The sequence below is a fragment of the Meleagris gallopavo genome, chromosome 5 (assembly GCF_000146605.3).
Source record: "Meleagris gallopavo isolate NT-WF06-2002-E0010 breed Aviagen turkey brand Nicholas breeding stock chromosome 5, Turkey_5.1, whole genome shotgun sequence".
NCBI lineage: Eukaryota > Metazoa > Chordata > Aves > Galliformes > Phasianidae > Meleagris > Meleagris gallopavo.
Genome location: NC_015015.2, coordinates 25,723,944 through 25,742,922, shown reverse-complemented (window position 1 = coordinate 25,742,922; position 18,979 = coordinate 25,723,944). Strand labels below are relative to the sequence as shown.

Here is an 18,979-nt window from a genome sequence, read left to right as displayed (position 1 = left end):
AAAGTGAGGCTGATCCTCACTTCTGCCTTGGGTTGGAACGAATGTGTCTGTGGCTGGAGGCCACTGAGGAGCCAAAGCAGAGCAGTATGTATTCTAAAGCTCTCTCAGTGTTAATCCATGTGTGCTGGCTTCTTTTTCTACCCATCTTGCTGCTGCTGTGCCAGCCAGGACTGGGCCAGACCCACAGCATCGAGCCCACTGCAGAGCCAGGAGCTACGTCCACAGTGCCAGAGGAAGCTGTGAGGGAGTGCTGCAGCATCTTGCATTGCCAAACTAGATGCTGAGGCAGGAGCTGGCGTGTCCCCAGCTGCCTGCCACAGAGAAGATAACAGAGAAGCTGCCTGGCTGCCATTATCTAGGACCATTATAAAAACCCAACGAGTATTCATTGATTTTTTTTTCCTATGGAACTATCCAAATACAGGTAGAAATATTTTTTTTTTCCCTAAAACCAGCTGTGTTATGCCTCCAGAAATTAAAATCTGGATGTTTACCTTCTTTTCCTTCAAATTGGGCTTAAGAATCAGTACTTCCTCAGCACCCTTTCACTGGTGTTCACAATAGCAGTGTGCGTGGCTGACCATGCCTGCAGTTCCTGCAGAGAACTTGCCCACCTCCTGGGATTGCACTGGCCCAAGCTCCCCAGGAGCTTGTTCAAAAATGAGAATAACCAGGAATTTGATTTACAGTGAAAGAAAGTTAGGCTTATCTTAAACAGCAGCAGTGCCACACAGCAGCTGGGCCCTAGGAGAGAGCGTACAGGATGGTGGTGGTGGCACTCCCATCCCAGGAGGGATAGCCCAAGTGGCAGCACTGTTTGTCACAGCAGAATGTGGTCATGTTAAGCTCTGTGTCTTTGGGCAGCCCAGCAAATTACTTGATAAAGGCTGCACGTTTGAGTGGTGACATCAGGCTTCTGCAGAGAGCTACTGCATCCATCTCCTCTAGTCCTGAATGAGAAGAGTTGGAAACAAAGAGGCTGAAGAGTCCTTTTTTCTTGGAATATAAATGTGTTAATCTAGAGAACAGACCTGGATCTGTTCAAACTGCTGGTATGATCCCTGGCAGAGGTTTGGCCCAGACCAAACGGCACACTTCAGAGTCTGAGAAAAGGAGTCACAAACACAGGACTATTCTCAGTAGGTGATTTGGATGTGGCCACCTGGTTTTGAAGAGTAATTGGAGTGAATTACCATCCTAAGCTACTGATTTTCCGTACCTTGTGGGTATAAACTGCATGCCAGTTCTGATTTTCCTTCCCTTTGCACTCTGAATTTGTTGCAAGATGATCAAACAACTTCTCTTGTTGGAATTGGCTGGATGGTCACATTCAAAGAGTTGCAGTCAACAGTTCAATATCTGGGTTGAGACCAGGGACAAGTGTTGTCTGCAGGGGTGGACAGGCAGTGACTGAGGCCAGTTAGCCAGAACTCACCTTGCAAAATCCAGGGGTAAAATTGCAGGTAACTGAAACACCCTCACCAAACTGTCCAACAGTTCCCCCATCTCGTGGCAGCTGCTTCACTCACGCTGTGGGTCTCTTCTGTCTGTCTGTTTGTCTGTGCCTTCCTCCAGGGAAAGTCTCTGGCCAGCAAGCGCCTGACGGGCCTGATGCAGTCCTCCTGACAGCCACCCTACCAGTCTGCCGCCTCACCAGGGAGGGTGGGGTGCCACGGGGGACAGCAGGAGCAGAGAGCAGCTCAGCGAGGGTCAGCCCGCCTGTCACCAATTACATCAACACTTTATCTGCACAGCTTCGTAGGGACACCGAGCTCTGCACGGGGACTTGGATTCCTGCTTGGGTTTGTAGGAGCACAAGCCACAGTACACAGGAAGCAACAAGGCAAGGGCTTGGTGTGTTGTTATTTAAGGAAACAGACTTCACCACTGCTTGGAAAAAGAGGAACTGAGAGAGATCAGTGGTTTTGCTTCACCTCTTCTCTTCCTAGCACAGACACGGCTATAAAAGATGCCACTGCAATCCCATTTGCTCCTTTTCCTGTGGCCATCTGGATCCAATAAAATATCTGCTGGAAGCTGCTGCTCCTTTCCACAAAGTATCAAATGCATCTCTCCTGCAGATCCATTGACTTTAGCTTTGTTTTTAATTTCCTATGTCTCTCCTCCTTTAAAATAGCAGGAAAAATGGCCCTCATTAAGTTTGTCACTCGCTGTCCTTCCAATGGCATGTAGCATGTCCAAAGACGATGGTCGGATCCTCATCCAAAGGCAGGAGACTTTGAGTGGCTTATATCACCCGAGGATCTGCCCCACTGCGTCAGACTGATCGTGGTGCATATCCTCCGGCATCGGCAGGATTGCTCTGCATGTACGTTTAGTGCAAGACTGCCTGACGTAGTTGTGTTTTAGATGTATGATGCACACATGCACAAACACACAGACACACACATGCGGTATTTAAAAGTGAGTTGTTTTCTATTGTATTTGGTTTTCTATTTATTTGAGGTTTTGCATACTTATTCAATGATGGATGTTCAAGTTTTGCTCCAAGTAGGTAGAATTGAACCACTTAGAGGAAATTTAGCCCTGATTACGGTGGGCCGAAATCTGTTCATGCGTATACAGGGGAAAGTAACTATGCTGTAGGCATGTGTAATGGAGAGCAAATTTCAGACTGCAGCAAGGAGAGATCTGATGGAGAAAGGCTTGTCAGAAGCAGTTTGTGGCTGCGCAGATGCTTGGGTGCCTATATTTCACCTGATAGAGCCGTGAATACAACTGCAAGAGATGACCCAATAGCTTGTTTCAGAACGTGGGTATTATGGAGGTTAGGATGAAGAAAGATCTGAAGTGATTTGGTTAATGACAAAACTCACATTATACTAGCTGCAGATATGTAAAATGGATTGCATTCACATACAGTATACTGCCTATATACAAAATTTTCAATTTCAATTGACTTAGTACCATGAAACCTGTACTTTTTAAGCAGTTCAGATCTGAAGTGTATGTGAAAATAGACACTTGGTCTTCTTCCCTCATGCCAAGCCAAGCTGTTTTTTTGTTTGTTTGGTTTGGTTTGGTTTTGCGTGTGTGTGTGAGTGTGTGCAGGTGGTAGAAATTGCTATATGGCTACATGTCTGCATTCCTATCTAGGCAAAATTATCTATCTTGCTAAGTAGACAGCTGGCTACCGACCATATTTATTTCTGTGGCAAATATTATCCTAATATCTGAGGCTAATAGTATGCATTAATTCAGGCCAGCATAGTTTCCACCAGTAAAAGGACTTTCCCTCTTTACCCATGAATTTTCTCATTTTGATACCTCAATTATTTTTCCCAGACAGCTCTTGATATAAATTTTACATAAGGTCTATAGGACTCTACACCTGCATGACTATACGGTAGAGTACTGAGTATGGTATTTGTTGTTTACACTTACCTAGTTCCCATAATCAGCCTATTAACTGAGATCTTCAGACCAAATTTGTCCTACATACATGGCAATACATGGCAAACGAGAGCTCCAGGACTGCAGAACCATCATGGCTGTGCACGTACATACAGGTAACATTTTTCCTCTCATGGAGACATTTGGATCTTTGCTGATTGTCACTAAACCATCTCAGCAGGACCTGTCTATTCCATGCTGACCATCCAGCCAAAGGCTCCCCTCTGGCAGTAGTGGGTCTTTGTGTAACAGTCCCAGTTGTCCAGCCATGCACACTCAAACATGTCCCCCTGTGCCACCCCTAAGAACATGCTGTGTGCTGCCTGTAGGTAATTTGCTGGGTTTGAACAGCCAAGAGCATGGGGGAACTGCAGACAGCGAGCACACATATGGGCATACATCAGGGGGCCTGGATGCTGAACAGCTTGCCATCTAAATGCACACTTGCACAGATAATCTGCTCAGCAGTGGCGAGCCGAGCGGATGGAGCTGTGTACGCTCTGTAGAGGGGAGAGCTGCCCTCCTAGCTTCCTGCCCAAATTTCTCTGAGACAAACATCATGAGAGCAGACAGGGCCTCCTCCCAGGAGCACATACAAATGGCTGTTCACGTGTCTTTTACTTCACATATGACAATGCTAATGAGTAACTATTTCCATGCAACCTGCATCCTTGAATTACTGCTGTTTAATGACATCACTTATTGCAAGTGATGCTTCTCTTGCGCACTTGCCAGCGAGCACCACCCACCGAGTGCTGCAAGCAGTAATCTGCTGCTTTATAAGCATCCATGTCTTCCAGCTACCTCATCACCCAGAAGATGAGTTAGGAAATCAGTTTTTCACCTCTCCTTATGTTCTCAATGGCATTGTTTCAAGGAAAAGCAGGCTAGAAAGCTTTTACAATCTCCAGGCTGTGAGAGCTAGCCACCAGGCATCCCATACCTGCAGGACTATGGCTGTGAAATACAGCTGTACACTGTTATTTGGATAATGGAATATCCAAAGCATTAATGGCCATCGTAGTGGGCCAGCACCAGGACAAGCACGAGGAGGTTTTGACAGGTCAGTGCAATGTTAGGCTAAGGCAAATGGATTAATACATTCTATGTATGTATAACCCAGTGCTAAAATCCCATAGAGTACTGTAATAAAATGGTAGCAGGGTGGCCATAAAAAGCCACAGTAAGCTGACATAATAATACCAGGATAAATGTAGCAATAAGGTAACACAGGACACTGCAGTAAAGTAGCATTTTGGTAATGCAGCAATAAGACACAACAGGACGCTGTAGTAAACTAGTTTGGGGAGTAAGGCAATAGTGATGGCGTGCGTGGGCAATCTGGTGTATTTGTGTCAGGTTCTGCAGCAATAAAGCCAACACAAGGTGTGCAAGTAATAAGTTACTACAGTAACAGCAACACGATGCAGTGTATAGCTATATCAGGAAGCTTCCATGCTGCAGGCAAGTCCTCCTACAAGACAAGGTAGTGAGACAGTGAAAGCAACGTGTGCCCCATTACAATTAAAAATGGGTCTATTTTCTGCATAGTAACTAAGATCCTGGAGTCATCTTGTCAACACCAATACCGTCCACTCCTGCTTTCAAGAAAGCTGAGGTGAGAGCATTCCCCCATCCAAACTCTTATATTGGTCTGGAAATAATGACTTGACTCGTTGTCTTTTTGGCCAAATTTTCACAGATAGTGAGGTTCTTCAGTCACTCCTCATTCAGGTGACACCGGCAATTCATTGGTCCTTTGCATTGGGAAGGCTTTGGCTCTGTCAACTTCTGGAATGGGTGGTGCTTTCAGCCTACAGCTATTTCTGTTTTGGGGTGGAGATGAGAAACCAGGTACAGGACATCTGACTGTACTGTCCTGTTTCCTGAAATGCACAAATAAATTGAGCATCCTGGAAAAATCAAAGCAATGAGGACCGAATCTGTTCTGTCTGTCATGCACACATGGAGAATCTTGCCAGAGTCAGTGGGAACCCCGTGTGTGCCCATGGGACCAGTTCTCAGAGTCACCAGGTGGGTGGCAGGTGGAGGGTGCTTCTTCAAGTGGTGTTTCTTGTTGCCTTCCTGCTTTTCCTTTTTTTTTTTTAGCACCACCTTTGTGAGAAATGTCTTTAGAAAAAATCAGTTCACTGTAAGACAACATGTAGCAAGGTGGTCAATGAGTAGGTGGATGGATTGCTTTCTCTGTACCCTTTTGTAAAGGGTAAAGCATGCTGGGGAAAAAAAAAAAGAAAAAAAACAAAACCCACACAACAAAACAGCACCCACTAATAACCATAAGCATCTATGTCAACAGCGCAGCTCAGATGGAGTGTGTGTGCTAGATAACAAGCTGCTCTCCTGGGGAGGGGACGTATATAGGGCACACTGCACGCCAACATCAGCAGGAGCAGCTCACAGCTGGCTCTGCCTCCTTCCACGAGACCCAACAGAGACAGATTTTGTGGCACAGCTTTCCGACCTCTCACACAACAGCTTTGCTATCCCCTGATTGGGCTCCCTCTATCTGGAGCCAGTGGAGTTCGGTTCAGATTCCGAGCAGTGCTCTGATATGCCTTGTCTTGGCTCTTCCCTTACACTCCCTGGCTTACTCTTATTGTGGTTTAATGATTAAGTAGGATTATTAAAGCAGAGCTCGCAGTAGGGTGAGATAGGCTGGGTTATCATGATTTTGTGGTTTAAGCTGTGAGCAATTTTGCAGCTTCTCAGTGCTGTTTATAACCTGAGACAGAGAATAAGCGAGGCGGCTGCTCAGCAGAACAGCGCGTCGTCGAACAATGCGCTATCTTCATGCCCATACGGACTTTGAACTTACTGGTGAGGAGAAATGCTTTGTAGTGAGAAAAGTAATCTCACGGCAGGAGGGAGTCAGACCTGATCAACTTTTTCATGTGCTACAGATTTTGCTTTGCCAGCCCCTAACATCTGCAAGGCTCACCACTAAGAGCCAGCAACCTCCTAATCCTGCTGCTAAGCATTTGAAAACAAGCTTTTCAGGAGTCTGCCTTACACAGCAACGCCATTACTCACAGCCTCTTAACATGAATTTATGGCCATTGCCACAAGCATCAGTGTGGCTGCCCGCTCCCATCGGCAGTGGAAAGCTGCGCATGCACTCTGCTGGAGGCTGGAGGTTGGTGGGCAGAACATAGGGAGCGGTTTGCAAGCTCACAGCTTGGATGTGCTGTAGGGGAAGGAGCCCAGCGCAGTTGGAGATGGTTGGATGTGAGCAAGGCCTGTCAGGGCTGTCAGCAATGACGCTGGTTTACCAGCACATTCCCATCTGGAGGCCTACATAGACCCTGACACATCTCATGTGGCAGAGGAGAATGCTGTGGGATTGCAGTGACCCCTGACTAGTGCTGTCTGTCAGCAGAGATAGAAAACTGAGCTTCCACCTGTTTTCTCTGGGGTCTTAAACCGTGCCACCCTTCCCCAGGCAGTGGGAGAAAAGACCTGGCCTGCTCCTTTTATGGCTGGAATAGGAAAGCCTTATCTGGGCTGAACTTCAGGAGCGATCGCTTCCACTTGGATCCATGTCAGGGTTTCTTCCATCCATCTCTGTGTGGGCTATGCCTGCATGCCACACAGCATCACAGCCCTTCGTTGGCATCCTTGGTGTCAGCCTGCAGCCACGTGAGCTAAGGCACACCAGATGAAAAATTCAAATGATGCTTTACACAGCACAACATTTCCCGAGAGGGATTCTGAGCTGCCCAGCTGTGCTGTTTTGAGGCCATTTGGAGCCAAACACAGAAACATGAGGCACAGTAGCACTTTTCTCTACAAAGAAACAGCCCTGAAGGGCCTCTCACCTGTGTTGATGGGTCTGGCAGCATTCAGAGCACTAAGGGAGTGTGAGTGACTTCCGCGAGGGCAGATGGTCTCTGAGGATCTCTGCTATGGGCTGGGGAGGTAGATGAAAGCAGCTCCATTGCACGATCTCCTAGCGCCGTGTATTTTTTGCTCAGGCATGGTGACCGCTCGGGGCTCACTCTGGGCACGCCGGGCAGGGCGGGCAGCCAACTGGCAGAGCAGGGCCCAGCTGCTACATGGCAGGGAGCTGCAGCACTGTTAACCCTTCCTGAAGTACTGCCACCACACCATGTGGTGACTGCTGCAGCACCTGCAGGTCCACTGCCAGTTCCCCCTCCCCTCTTGGCTTCTCTTTCAGGATGGTCTGTGTGCCTTATAAAGGGGCTGTCAGACTGAGATTTCCCTGCTGAAGATGGTGGAGCTCTGCACCTGCTTTGTAATTAAACAAACAGGCAGACAGTGATGTGGATGCAGATTTGGACTCACCCTGTCTTTGTCCCAGCCTCAAAGCCACAGGGCCTGGCCTGTCAGCAGGATGGGCACATCCTGGGTGCAAGAGCAGCTTGGCAAGGCTGCATTTGCAGGCAGGCTATGCACAGGGCTGCCCTTCTGCCACCTCAGGGACATCTCTGCCTGTGCAGCTGCACACTGGTTTTTCACCCAGCAGCAAGCAATGGCTGGTACCAGGTGTTAGATCCTCCATGCTGGGGGGACATGTGTTGGGCCAATTCAAGCTAGCTAGAGCTTCCTGCAGCCTTGAGAATCTTCTCTTGCTAAAGCCAGAAAAGTCCCTCAGCCAGCTTTGTTCACACACACACACTCATAACACAGGGAGAAAAAAATCTCTTGTGCTCAGCATGATGGAGCATCACTGAGGACCCCCTTCAAATCAAACGCCCTTTCCCGTGGCCAAACTCCTGCATTTCTGCAGGTCTCTTTCCACGAGCCACCCGTCCCCAGATGCTGGTCCTGCTGCAATGGCCACCTCTGGACACTGACCTGCTTTGCTGTGATGCTGCAGCCCCTGCAGTGCCCTGCCATCCCCGCCAAGCAGCCCCCACAGCCAACACCTCCCCTGGCTCCCTGCAGCCTGGCCTGCCCTTCCCTCCTGACCATCTCTTCTAGCCAAGCCATCATTTCCCAGAAAACAGACATGTTGCTATATTAAGGAGATCTCGCCCTCAGCGTTTCTTTGCCTCTGGGGAGACTCAAGCAAATCAAGTGGCAGAGTATACGCAAAGCAGCACAGACTCCCTGTCAGATGAAAAGGACAGTCCAAAAGGGAAGAGAGAGCAAAAGAGAAAGCTCTGTGTTTGCATTTGTCTCTGACATGATGGATTTCCCCTTCCTGGAATGCAGCCTTGGCGTAAATAAAGCCAGGAACGGCTTTTGTGTAAGAACTCGCTTCCTTACCAATAGTCGTGGAGTCACAGACAATAAAAGCCCTGGCAGTTCATCCCATAATGCTCTGTATAATCAGCAGGATTTTCCCTACTGAATATTCACCGAAGTTGCTTTATCTACCATGCCTCTGAAATCTCCAGAGATGGAACCTCTGCAGATGCCCTCAAGAGCACATTTTTCCATACTTGAAGCGTTCTTGCTGCAAAGATAAAAACCAAACCTCTGATCTAACACATTAAAAAGCCATCTCTGGGGGAGTTCAAAGACAGTGAGAGCTGTCTGTGGGCCACAAACAGCAAAGGTGTTCAACACTGTCGATTTTTCCCCAAGTGGTTCCCTTAGTGTATTTTTTTGCATTGTCTAGAGCTTTTGCTCTTTGCATCAACATCAGCTCTCACCCTCCATCACAGAACAGTGAAGATATCTGTGAGTATCAGCGTAGATACTTGAGAACTATTGTCTTTCCAGTCTTTTCCCCACCTCAAACTGTAAAGCTGAGGCTCTTTTCGTATTCCTATTCTGCAAAGACTGCTATCACCTGTGTTGCCTTTCTTGAAGGAAAAACATATTCTTTCATGGGAACAAAGACCCCATCACTCACGTAGGTAAGGCAGCACCTAGCGTTGTGCTTGCTCCCCATGGCAAACTACATATGTGTGTCACATGTTGTGGTGTGGGATATTTTGCTAAATCTGTGTATTGAGATTTTTGACCACTATACCTACCTCTGTCTCACATTGCCATCTGTTCGGAGGCTCCCCGCATCTGCTCTCTTCACTACCAACAGAGGACTGCCAGGAAAATGGTTCCTCCTTTTCTTGCCAAATTTGGAATTTCAGTTGCAAATTTACCCTAGCAAGAAAGCCAAGGGAAGTCACTGCCAGGCTCATTCCAGCTTTCCTGCTGGGCATATTTTCAGTGCTGTCGCAGAAGCTGAAGAGGGGAGCAGAGTCCCTTCTGCAAGGGGCTGTGCCCAGCACTGCGAGGAACCTGTAGCTGTGCCCAAGCAGGAAGAGCAGATTGAAAAAAGACCTCAAAAATGTGCTATGTGTGGGCTCAGGAAAAGAATTCTATGTGACATGGATGACAATCACAGCACTCTGTACACTCGTCCTCATGAAAACTAATGCACCTGGCTGCAATGGCTGAAGGTCTTTTTGGAAGCAGATCCAATCGAATGTGCCAGCGCCACATAAGTCATTCCTGAAATTAATTTTCCACAGGACTGGCTTGCATAATATGCATAGGGCTTCTTTGTTTGCATGTGGTACAATCCTGCAGCCAAGTCAGAGGAAGCTTTATACAACTCTGTACTGCTATGCTTGGTCAGCACATGCGTATGTGCAAGCAGATGCTGCCGAAGTCAAGCCAGGACTTCTGTGTGCAAGTTTCTTGTGAAATGAGACAAGTGTGTCAGGCATTTTTCTCTGTACTACCCTTGTAGGTGTATTATACAGAGACAAAATAGCAACTCTGCTCTGCTGTCACCATCCTGCTCCAGTTAACTCACCACAGCTGAATGTTTAGGTGGAAGAACACCTGATATGCTTCAACTCACCTGTTTCCACTGGAGATTAGGGCAGAATCAGTTGTCATGGGGTTTCTGCTGCAGAGTGAGCAGTATATCACCATCCTTATAGTGTCTCTGTCCACATAAGGCTTTTTACCCCTACAAAACAATGATAGGAGACTTAATAGTACAGGTGGAGCATACAGGGGTCACCTCAGACACCTCAGCTGAAGGCAGCTGGCCCTGGCCTCATCCTAGGGGTATGTATTAAAATTAAAACTACTTTTATTTTGTATGTCTATTTACTATAGTGTGTTGTGTTGGGAATGGAGTGTTATTGGGTGTCTGTATTTTATGTTATGTGTTTTATTTCTATATGTGTTTTATTTTTATTTATTTTTGCTGACTTTGTTGAGAAGTCAGCATTTTAATGAGATGAGTGTGCATGGATGTTAAAGGGAAGTACTGTGCTGAGTGCATAAAAGAGACTGATGTCTTTAAATTAATCATCTTGTGCCCATTATGTTGGTGGTAGAGCAGTGCGAGGTTACGCAGCCAGGTTACAGCCACAGGAGAGCCCCTGAGCAAGAGGTAGAGCCATGAGAAAGAGTGGTAACGCACTGGCACAGGCTGCCCAGGGAGGTGGTGGAGTCACCATCACTGGAGGTGTTCAAGAAACCTGCAGATATGGCTCTGAGGGATGTAGTTGTTAATAGGGATGGGTTGGGGTTGGAGTAGATGATCTTAGAGATCTTTTCCAACCTGAATGATTCTATGATTCTACTCACCCACCCCAGAGCCAGCCAGGCCATGCAACGCCCTCACTTCATGCCCAACCGCTTCGAGGTTTCACAGAGGATATCAGAGCACTGTGTAGGCACAGCAGAAGGGCAAACTTGTTCCCAGCAGGGAGCATTTCTCATCTCCCTTGGCTAAACAGTGAATGTGGCAGTGAACGCTAATTGCGACTGGCTGTTTTCAACGTCATGTGCCAAAAAAGTGTCAAGGTCTGCAATACGAGGTGGAATTAGTGCCCAGTATTAGAGATGGAAAATTAACTTCTATTAACCCATGAGCCTGTCATTCCTGAGCAAAGATGTCTTTGACAAATTCCATCTCTTCTTATGTTAACAAGTTGCCTGCAAGTAGATTGCAGTATCTCCAAGATTTATTCACTATTTGAGTATGACTTGCCAAATATTTACTTGCCAGAGAGTTATTCCTGGAGAAATTCTCTGCCTGGCTCATTTGCAAGCTGTTGCTACTGGCATTGGACAGCTGAAATTCAAAGAGCTTTGCTTAGTGGTGCTTGGACGTGCAGGTCAGCTGCCACCCAAAAACACGAGTACCACTGTTACTGTGAGGTTTGCTCAGCCTTTCTCCAATATTTGTTTTAATTTGACTGTTTCTACAAACATTCCTCTAAGTAAGTAAAATTCTGACTAACCCACACTATTCCTGAAAAGAAAAGGGGTGTGAAAGTGGTCTAATTGCTGAAAATGCCATGGTGCCATGCACCATCCTGTGGACACAATATGTGTGTGGTGGTATCCAGCAGCAGGCAGATGCTTGCAGGATTTGTGCAGCTAAAGTACGCATGAAAGCCGCTAAAGTGCCCTTGTTTGGGCAAAACCAGGCAGCCTGCATTCTAACTTTGCCACCCAGGTGGTTTTCCATTGAGACAGATAATAATTGTATCTTAAGGCTACTGGAAATAACCAATCCATAATTAAAAAGCTAATGTTTTTAACGTCCATATAAAAGGTGTACCACTCACCTTAAAAGTGTGCAATAAATCCAACTGCATTTCCTTGCCCTTGGCTAGTATTTTATTTCTTTGGGAGCTGGCAACACTCCAGGACTCAATTTTTAGGAGGCAAAGAGCAATTGTTGGTCCCCTGGACTCTGGGACTCTGGGGGCAGTGCGGTTGGTTATTTCTGAAAAACAGCTTTTTCAGCAAAAAAAAAAAAAGGCAACCTGCCAGTGATTCCAATCATTTCTTTTGTCTTTTTCCATCCTTTGTTCTCAAACTTGACCAGAAGCATGTTTTTTAATTTATGTTTCTTTGGCATTATTAACCCCAATGTTTGTGCCTTAATACACACGTGTCTCAGGCTACGTGTCACTGTGAACCTCCGTGCGAGTACTGCTCATGTTTTACCAGAGCAAACCAACTTCTGATACACAATAAAAGTCTGGCCCCATTTGTTACACTGTTAATTAAAAAGATACAGTTTTAATTAGGGTTGTGCTGAATCAGCACTTGAGCTCTTGGTGCTGCGATGAGGTTAAGTTTCAAATGCCAAGACTGAGATCCATGGCCCTGCCTTGGCAGGTCTTCTGCTGGCTGACCTCTGCCTGGTTTCAGAAGGACATGGGAAAGCATTCAATTATTTAGCCCTACAGCCCCATTCCACTCCACTTACCTGCAGCCCTTTCTCCTCCCCATTATTAGGAACGGATGTGTCCTTTTTCTTGGTCTCTAAAAGGCACATGTGGGCTGTGAACTGGGAGGACTTCTGCAGAAAGCCCACTAGAAGGCCACAAGGCTTCACGGCTGTGCTGTGGTGGTGGGGCTGTAAATGGGAAGAGGTGGGGGATACAGCCCTTCATACAGCCTTGTTGGTTGGGAAAACAATAGCTGCAGAGCCAGTGAACCTAGAGTGACGAGTTCCCCAAACCAAATGGAAGATAAGCAGACCCCTCTCATTTTCCTGCTTGGAGTCTGAGGGACTCAGATTTAGAGAGCTCCTTTCAATAAGCGATGCAGATTTTTGAAGAGGCTCAGAGCTCAATTAAATCCTAAAGAAAAGTCCTGTCAGTGACACTGCTTATGCAGTAACAAATCTTGCCAAATCTCACCACCTTTCGCAGCCCCTCTCCGAATCACAGACACAAGCTGGCAAACCCTGGGAGAGACTGTATAGGGAAAAGCGATACTTGGAGGGTGGGCCAGATGGTGCCTGTTCGGAGGGAGACACACGAGTTTGTGCACAGAGCCCGGTGTGTCCTGAGGCATGAAGGGCCTCCGTGCGCCTCGTGTCACCCAGCTCAGTGGGCTGCAGGCTGAGATCCACCTAAATGAGGAGCCAGCATGATCCCAAACCGAGAGCTATTGTTTCTGTACAAGCCCAATGCATTATTTAGGAATGAGTTTCCTGCAAGAAGATCAAGATCACCCCGGGGAAACTGGAGGACTCTCTTCAGTCCAGGAGCCCAGCCCAATGGGCCTCTGTCCACCTAACTGCTCTGCCAATATGCCATATGCCCATGAGTTACAAAACAGGGACGCTAGCATTTCTGTAAGAGGAAAGGTAAGAATCTGCTCCCTATTTTACCTTAGTTTTATGCATGCTTTTAATTGGAACATTTACAAGTGGCTTTTTATTGAGTAAAATAATAATAATGAAGTCTCTGTTTCTACACTGTGTTTTTCCAGCACCAAACCTCAGCAGATTTCCTGCACCTTCTGCTGCAGCACCACAAATCTATCAAATGCCAATGGGGCGCCTGCAGGGATGTGGCAAAGATCACATACTTCTACAAGGAATTTTTAGAGGCTCCCAAGAACCACACAGCAAATGATTTTTTTCCACGTGAAGGTGGGAATTTCAATATTTTCCAAATGTATCTCCATCCTTCTAGGGGAGATTTCACAGGATACTAGAAAATATATCCAATTATCTGACCCGCTCACTGAAAAATTTATCTTTATTTACTCTATTGGCAAAGATATGGACTGATTTTCTTCTTTTAAGAAAGCTTTTTTTATAAAAGATGTTACATCTTTGCATGTGTATAGATTATCTGTAGCAATAGTTTCTTGGTATGAGGGGAGGGGGGGAAAAAAGAAATATTACTCCCAGAAAATACAATAGGTCATTGAAAAACTACATAAACCCCTGAACCAGCTTCACTATAATGTTGGTGGTGTTCTTCCTGAGGGGAAAAAAAAGTGTGAAGCTGGTCTTGACTACAATACCAGAAATATAAATATTAAGCCTCATTTTACTGGGTCAACCAAAGGGGATTTTTGGTATATAAGACATGTAAGGGTTGATTTCTGCCTTTGCTGCTCAGTTGCAGCCTTTTTACTGCCCAGTCACGATCCAATGCTGGAAAATGGAGAGTGTGGTTCAAGGCTGCCAGTGCTCAGAGACTCGGACTCCCAAATGACTGTCCTCCACCAGCAGAAAGTCGCTTCTGCTCTGAGTCACGCTCCTTGTGCTTCTTCACATGGCCTATTCATGTCTGAGCAGCTAATTCAGGATCTAGGAGGAAAAGGCAGTCAAGTTGGGACAGTTGGGATTTCTAAGTGCCATTTTTCTCTCACCCAACAGGCTCCATTGGAACAAGAGAGACCTTCCAGTGGGTTGGAAAAAGCACCACCCTCCACCTCAGCAGGAGAAAGAAGTTCAGCCAGGGAAGGCATGGCTCATTATCTGTTGAAGAAGTACTCATTTAGCTGAGGTGTTGATGGGTCTCGGCAAATTCCCAAATAGAAAAATCACCTATTGCTCTTCCATTCCTCACTATGGCTCACCCATTCCTTCCTCTCTGCTGAGACTGGTTAATTCAGTTCATATTCGTGAACTCGTGACTGAGCAATGATAGAAAAATGTAGTATGTAATGGGAACAGTGAACTGTCACCTCACATGGCTGGTACCAAGGAGGCTCCTAATTATAGCCTGATGTGTACATCCTCCTGGAAGGTGATTGTACTTATTTGAACAAGTACAGTATTAATTAAATACTTTGATTATTTCTGAAACAGGCTTTGGGATGGAGGGGGAGAGAGGTTCAAGGGAACTAATCTTTCCATTGCTGAAAGATTTTTTTTTTTCCTAGGAACTGCAGCAGAAGGCTAAATACAGGATTTCCTCTTCATTTCCTCTTTCCTCCTGTCTCTGACATGTTCCCATGTGGTCTCCCATCATGGTCTGCTTGCCCTTAGTCTCCCCTGGCTCTGCGGCCATGCCAAGTCCCCAGGATCACCCCACTTGCCTCTCCTGGCAGGCAGAAGCCCAGCAGGGAGGGATGAAGGCTCTTGTCTGAGAGCAGGATTTGCAGCTGCGTGACCTTCTGTGCTTGCAGTATTCCCAGTGGTACCTGCCTGCAGAAAACCTGGGAACAGCCAGTTTCCAGCTCTTGCACTGGGTTTCCAGCAGCTTCCAAGACCCAATACAAAGCAGCAACGCTGCACACGAGAGGCACAGACCAAGATCAGGAGGTGCAGAGAAAACAAGGGAAATGTCACATGATTAACTCTTCAAACCAAGAAAGATCTTCAATTCACACAAGGCACAAAGCTTTGCTCAGGCTCTGCTGCAGGCTCTCCAGGAGTGATGAATGGTTCACGGAGGTCCTGGGTTTGCAGGGAGCCTGGAGCTGCCATACAAGCAAGGCAGCTTGGGTGGCAGCAGGCTGCAGAAGGCAGTGGGTTTAGGTGCTGGGGGCAAAGCTGGTTTCTCAGCCTGGAGCTGCCTTTCAAGGAAGCCTTGGGCCCCATTTCAGGTGAGCTCCTTCTTACTTCTTGAACGAACCTAAACCATGTGCTGAGCTGTGAAGTCCAGCAGTATTTCTTAGCAACTCTGGGAACAGTGTTTCCCAGCAAGATAAGACCTTATTTAAAAGAGCCAAAGCTTTGCTTTGAAGGAATCCTCTACCACAGTGTATGGCTGTGGAACAGTCACTTTGTACCATTTTGGAGGAAACTAAACCTGCTGTTCTTGCACCATGCCTTGTAGCCATCCCCTGCCTCAGTTTCTCTTTGTCCCAGCACTTCCTTGATAGTAGTCTCTGCCTGGCACCACAGAAGAAGGCAGCATGGAGCAGCAGACTCTTGTACATACCGGGGATTTTCTGCTCTTGTGGAAGTCCTTCACATCTACAGGGGTCCAAACAGGCAACCAGCACCCTTCTGGCAGTACCAAAACCAGCTGTCCTGATTGCTATCAACATACCTGAAATGCTGCTGCATCAGAGCCTCTGCAGGGGACATGACAACTGTGCTTTGCCCAGGTCACGGGAGAATACAATCCTGTTTTCTCCCACGTCTTTTCATTATGGTTTGTAGGGCCATATGAAACATAGAATGTTTGGTCTCTCATCTTGAAAAGATTAGTAAGGGATGGCTGTGGGTCAGGACTGTCACTGATGCACTCCAAAGGACTCAGTGCAGCTGCACAGCTCTGTATTGAGGATGCAGGGGAAGGACAAGAGGTATTTCTACACCCAGTAATGCAGAAGATGTTAAATCAACATGATGAGAGCTGATGAGAAACAATAGAGGCATCAGGACAGCACAGAGAAAGGGAGAGTTATGAGACCTGGATGCTGTGGGCCTAAGAGACATGGAGACATGCATGCTAATTTATCATTGTACCAATACCTCTACAGGCCACAGAGTGCTGCTGGGCCATAAAAATGGTGCTGTTCTAATGCCAGTCTCCCCCTGCTGGGAACCAGAGGCCCAAAGGCAAACCCTGGGTGACATTCCTTGAGAGGCTCCAGAAGCTCTCAGTGGGGATGGCAGCTCTGCAAAGAGCCAGGCAAAGAGCATGAAAGCACTCACAGCATTGCCTCAAAGGGCTCGGCTCCTGCTCCAGCCACTTTCCCCAGGGCATATTTCCCAGTTGCACTCTCACAAGCCCCTCTGAGATGCTGAGGACATGCAGGTTCCTCATGCTCTGCATATGAGTGAAAACGGGACATAGGACAGGAAAGCAACAGAGGCCAAAGACAAAAGCCTGGGCTCAGAAGAAGGTGAAGAAACAATGAGATCACCAGGCATAAGCTCAGGGATGCTGGGCTAATCTGAAATGTCTGAGACCAGGAGGTGGAGGGGAGGAGAGGTTGCTCTGCGCAGCCCTTTTTCAGGAACCACCAGACAGATTTGAAAGGCCCAACCTAAAGTATTGGACTACAGCTTCACAAGGAGGCAATTGAAAACACAAATTGATCAAAGCTGCTGTTCAGGGACATTCACTGCTCCTCATTCCAATTGGCTCGCTGTGTAACCACCATCGGCAGCTTCCCTCACAGAAAGATCCACTGCATGGATTTTTCCTTTCCGATTGCATTTCCAGGGATGATAGGAAAGTTGCAGCATAAATTAAACAAGGCGCCTTGGGACTCCGATTCAAAAATAATGTAGATGAATTCCTGAGTGAGAGGGGAAGAAAGAGCGGAGCTAAATGCACTGCCTGCCTGATGGCTTCTCCCTGGCCGTGTTCACACCAATTAGCTGTAGCTGCACGGATAGGGCGGCCAGGAAAGCACCTTTGTGCACACATGCTAATTTACTCACTGGCTGCAGCACACAATTAATAAAAGCACCGCTCCACGCATTCCTGAAAACAAAGAGCTAATGCCACAACATCCAGAGACACAGAACCCGAAAGGGGTGCGCACACAAAAACAAGCTTGAGCTTTGGGGAACTCTGCAGTGCTCAGCCAGCCCTGGCAGTCAGAATCACTGGGCAAGCATAGGGCCCTGCTCTGCCATCCGAAAGTTTGTGCTGCCAGTACCACGCAAACTGAGGGGAGAATGAACTCCTAAAGGCAGGAGGAAAAAGTGCCTCTACCACCTCCTTGCTCTTTCCTTGTTATTAGCATAAATGTTGGGTTTTTGGAGGGACAGAGAAAGCAGAAATTAAATTCTCACTCTCCAAATGAAGCTGACATGAGCCTTTGGCTTTGAGGATGGATTAGTTTTGAAGGCATACTATTCACAAAATGAGGCCGGGGAGGGCTGGCAGTGGAATTCCCAGTAGGGACAGGTTCCTTTAAAACACAGATTAAACAGGGAGGAAATGCACAGCATATGAATATGAATTGATGCTGGGCTTAGCCTGGTCTCACTTCATTTGATAAAGCACATTTCCTCATTGCATGTCAATTATTTACAGTATTTAAATATGTATCATCAGATGAACATGCCAGCCTTGAAACAGATACACAGATGTGCACAGAAACTCACACGCGCACCGCAGCATCAGGATAGGATGCACACATAAGTCCACTGAGCAGATAACTGGAGGACGGGGCCACAAACAGCAAGCAGTGAGCCACAAAGCCTCCTTTGACCAGGTCCCAGTTCATCCACAGTGCTGCCCCAGCAAAAGGGCTGTTTCTCTTCAGGATAGTTTGGATGTAGGCTCTGCTCAGCACTGTGGGAACATTGGCACCTGACAGGATCTGCACGCCTTGTTGGTGCCACCGCTGATCTCCAGTACGTGGAAATGCTCATCTGTTGGAGAGTTATTATTCTGCTTCTCTTCTGCACAAGTTCACAGCAAAAGAAACACAGGAGTTGGATAAAAGCTCTGCGCCCAGCAATTCTCCAAAGTTAGTGTTATTAGTGAAGATGTTAATATTGCACTGTTCTGGCCTATACCGTCATATAAAACCCGACTCTGATTTCTCCTGAAGCCAAATTGTTTTTCCTTATGTGATTCCCACTCTTACTTCTTGGTTTCTACTGCAGGTATACAGAGGTTCTGGCATGGCACAGACCACCTCTGGAAACACCGAAGGCTCAGGAATGGACAAGCTGTGGATATTTGCAGAGGCCCAAGAGAAAACCAGACCCACCTGAGCTCCCTCTGCCCCAGACTCTTCCCATCTCCAAGAAGGTCCAGGATGACAGAAATGATCCTTGGTTTTAGCTGCAGTGAAAAGTTCCAAAAAGCACAAGGGATGGTCTGGTGCTACAGGTAACACTACCAATGCCTTAGACTTTTATTAGCAGCACTTCAGTAGGAAAATAATTCTCTGGTCAGCTTCCTGCCCTCTCTGGGGACTGAAAAAA

The 18,979-nt window shown here is 47.0% G+C and overlaps 1 protein-coding gene and 1 long non-coding RNA gene across 2 annotated transcripts in view; both read left to right on the top strand.

Moving 5' to 3' along the window:
• Positions 1-1,725, top strand: part of RGS6 (regulator of G protein signaling 6) — a 232,202-nt gene extending 230,477 nt beyond the window's left edge. The window contains exon 17 of the mRNA XM_031553564.1: positions 1,576-1,725. Within this exon, the coding sequence (XP_031409424.1) occupies positions 1,576-1,626 (51 nt within the window). The 3' untranslated portion in view covers positions 1,627-1,725. The remainder of the gene's footprint in view (positions 1-1,575) is intronic.
• Positions 1,726-6,979: 5,254 nt separating this feature from the next.
• Positions 6,980-17,722, top strand: LOC109367766. Its single transcript, XR_004159908.1, has 3 exons — positions 6,980-10,425; positions 13,606-13,768; positions 14,507-17,722. It is a non-coding gene; the product is annotated as an uncharacterized LOC109367766 (long non-coding RNA).
• Positions 17,723-18,979: the final 1,257 nt, after the last annotated feature.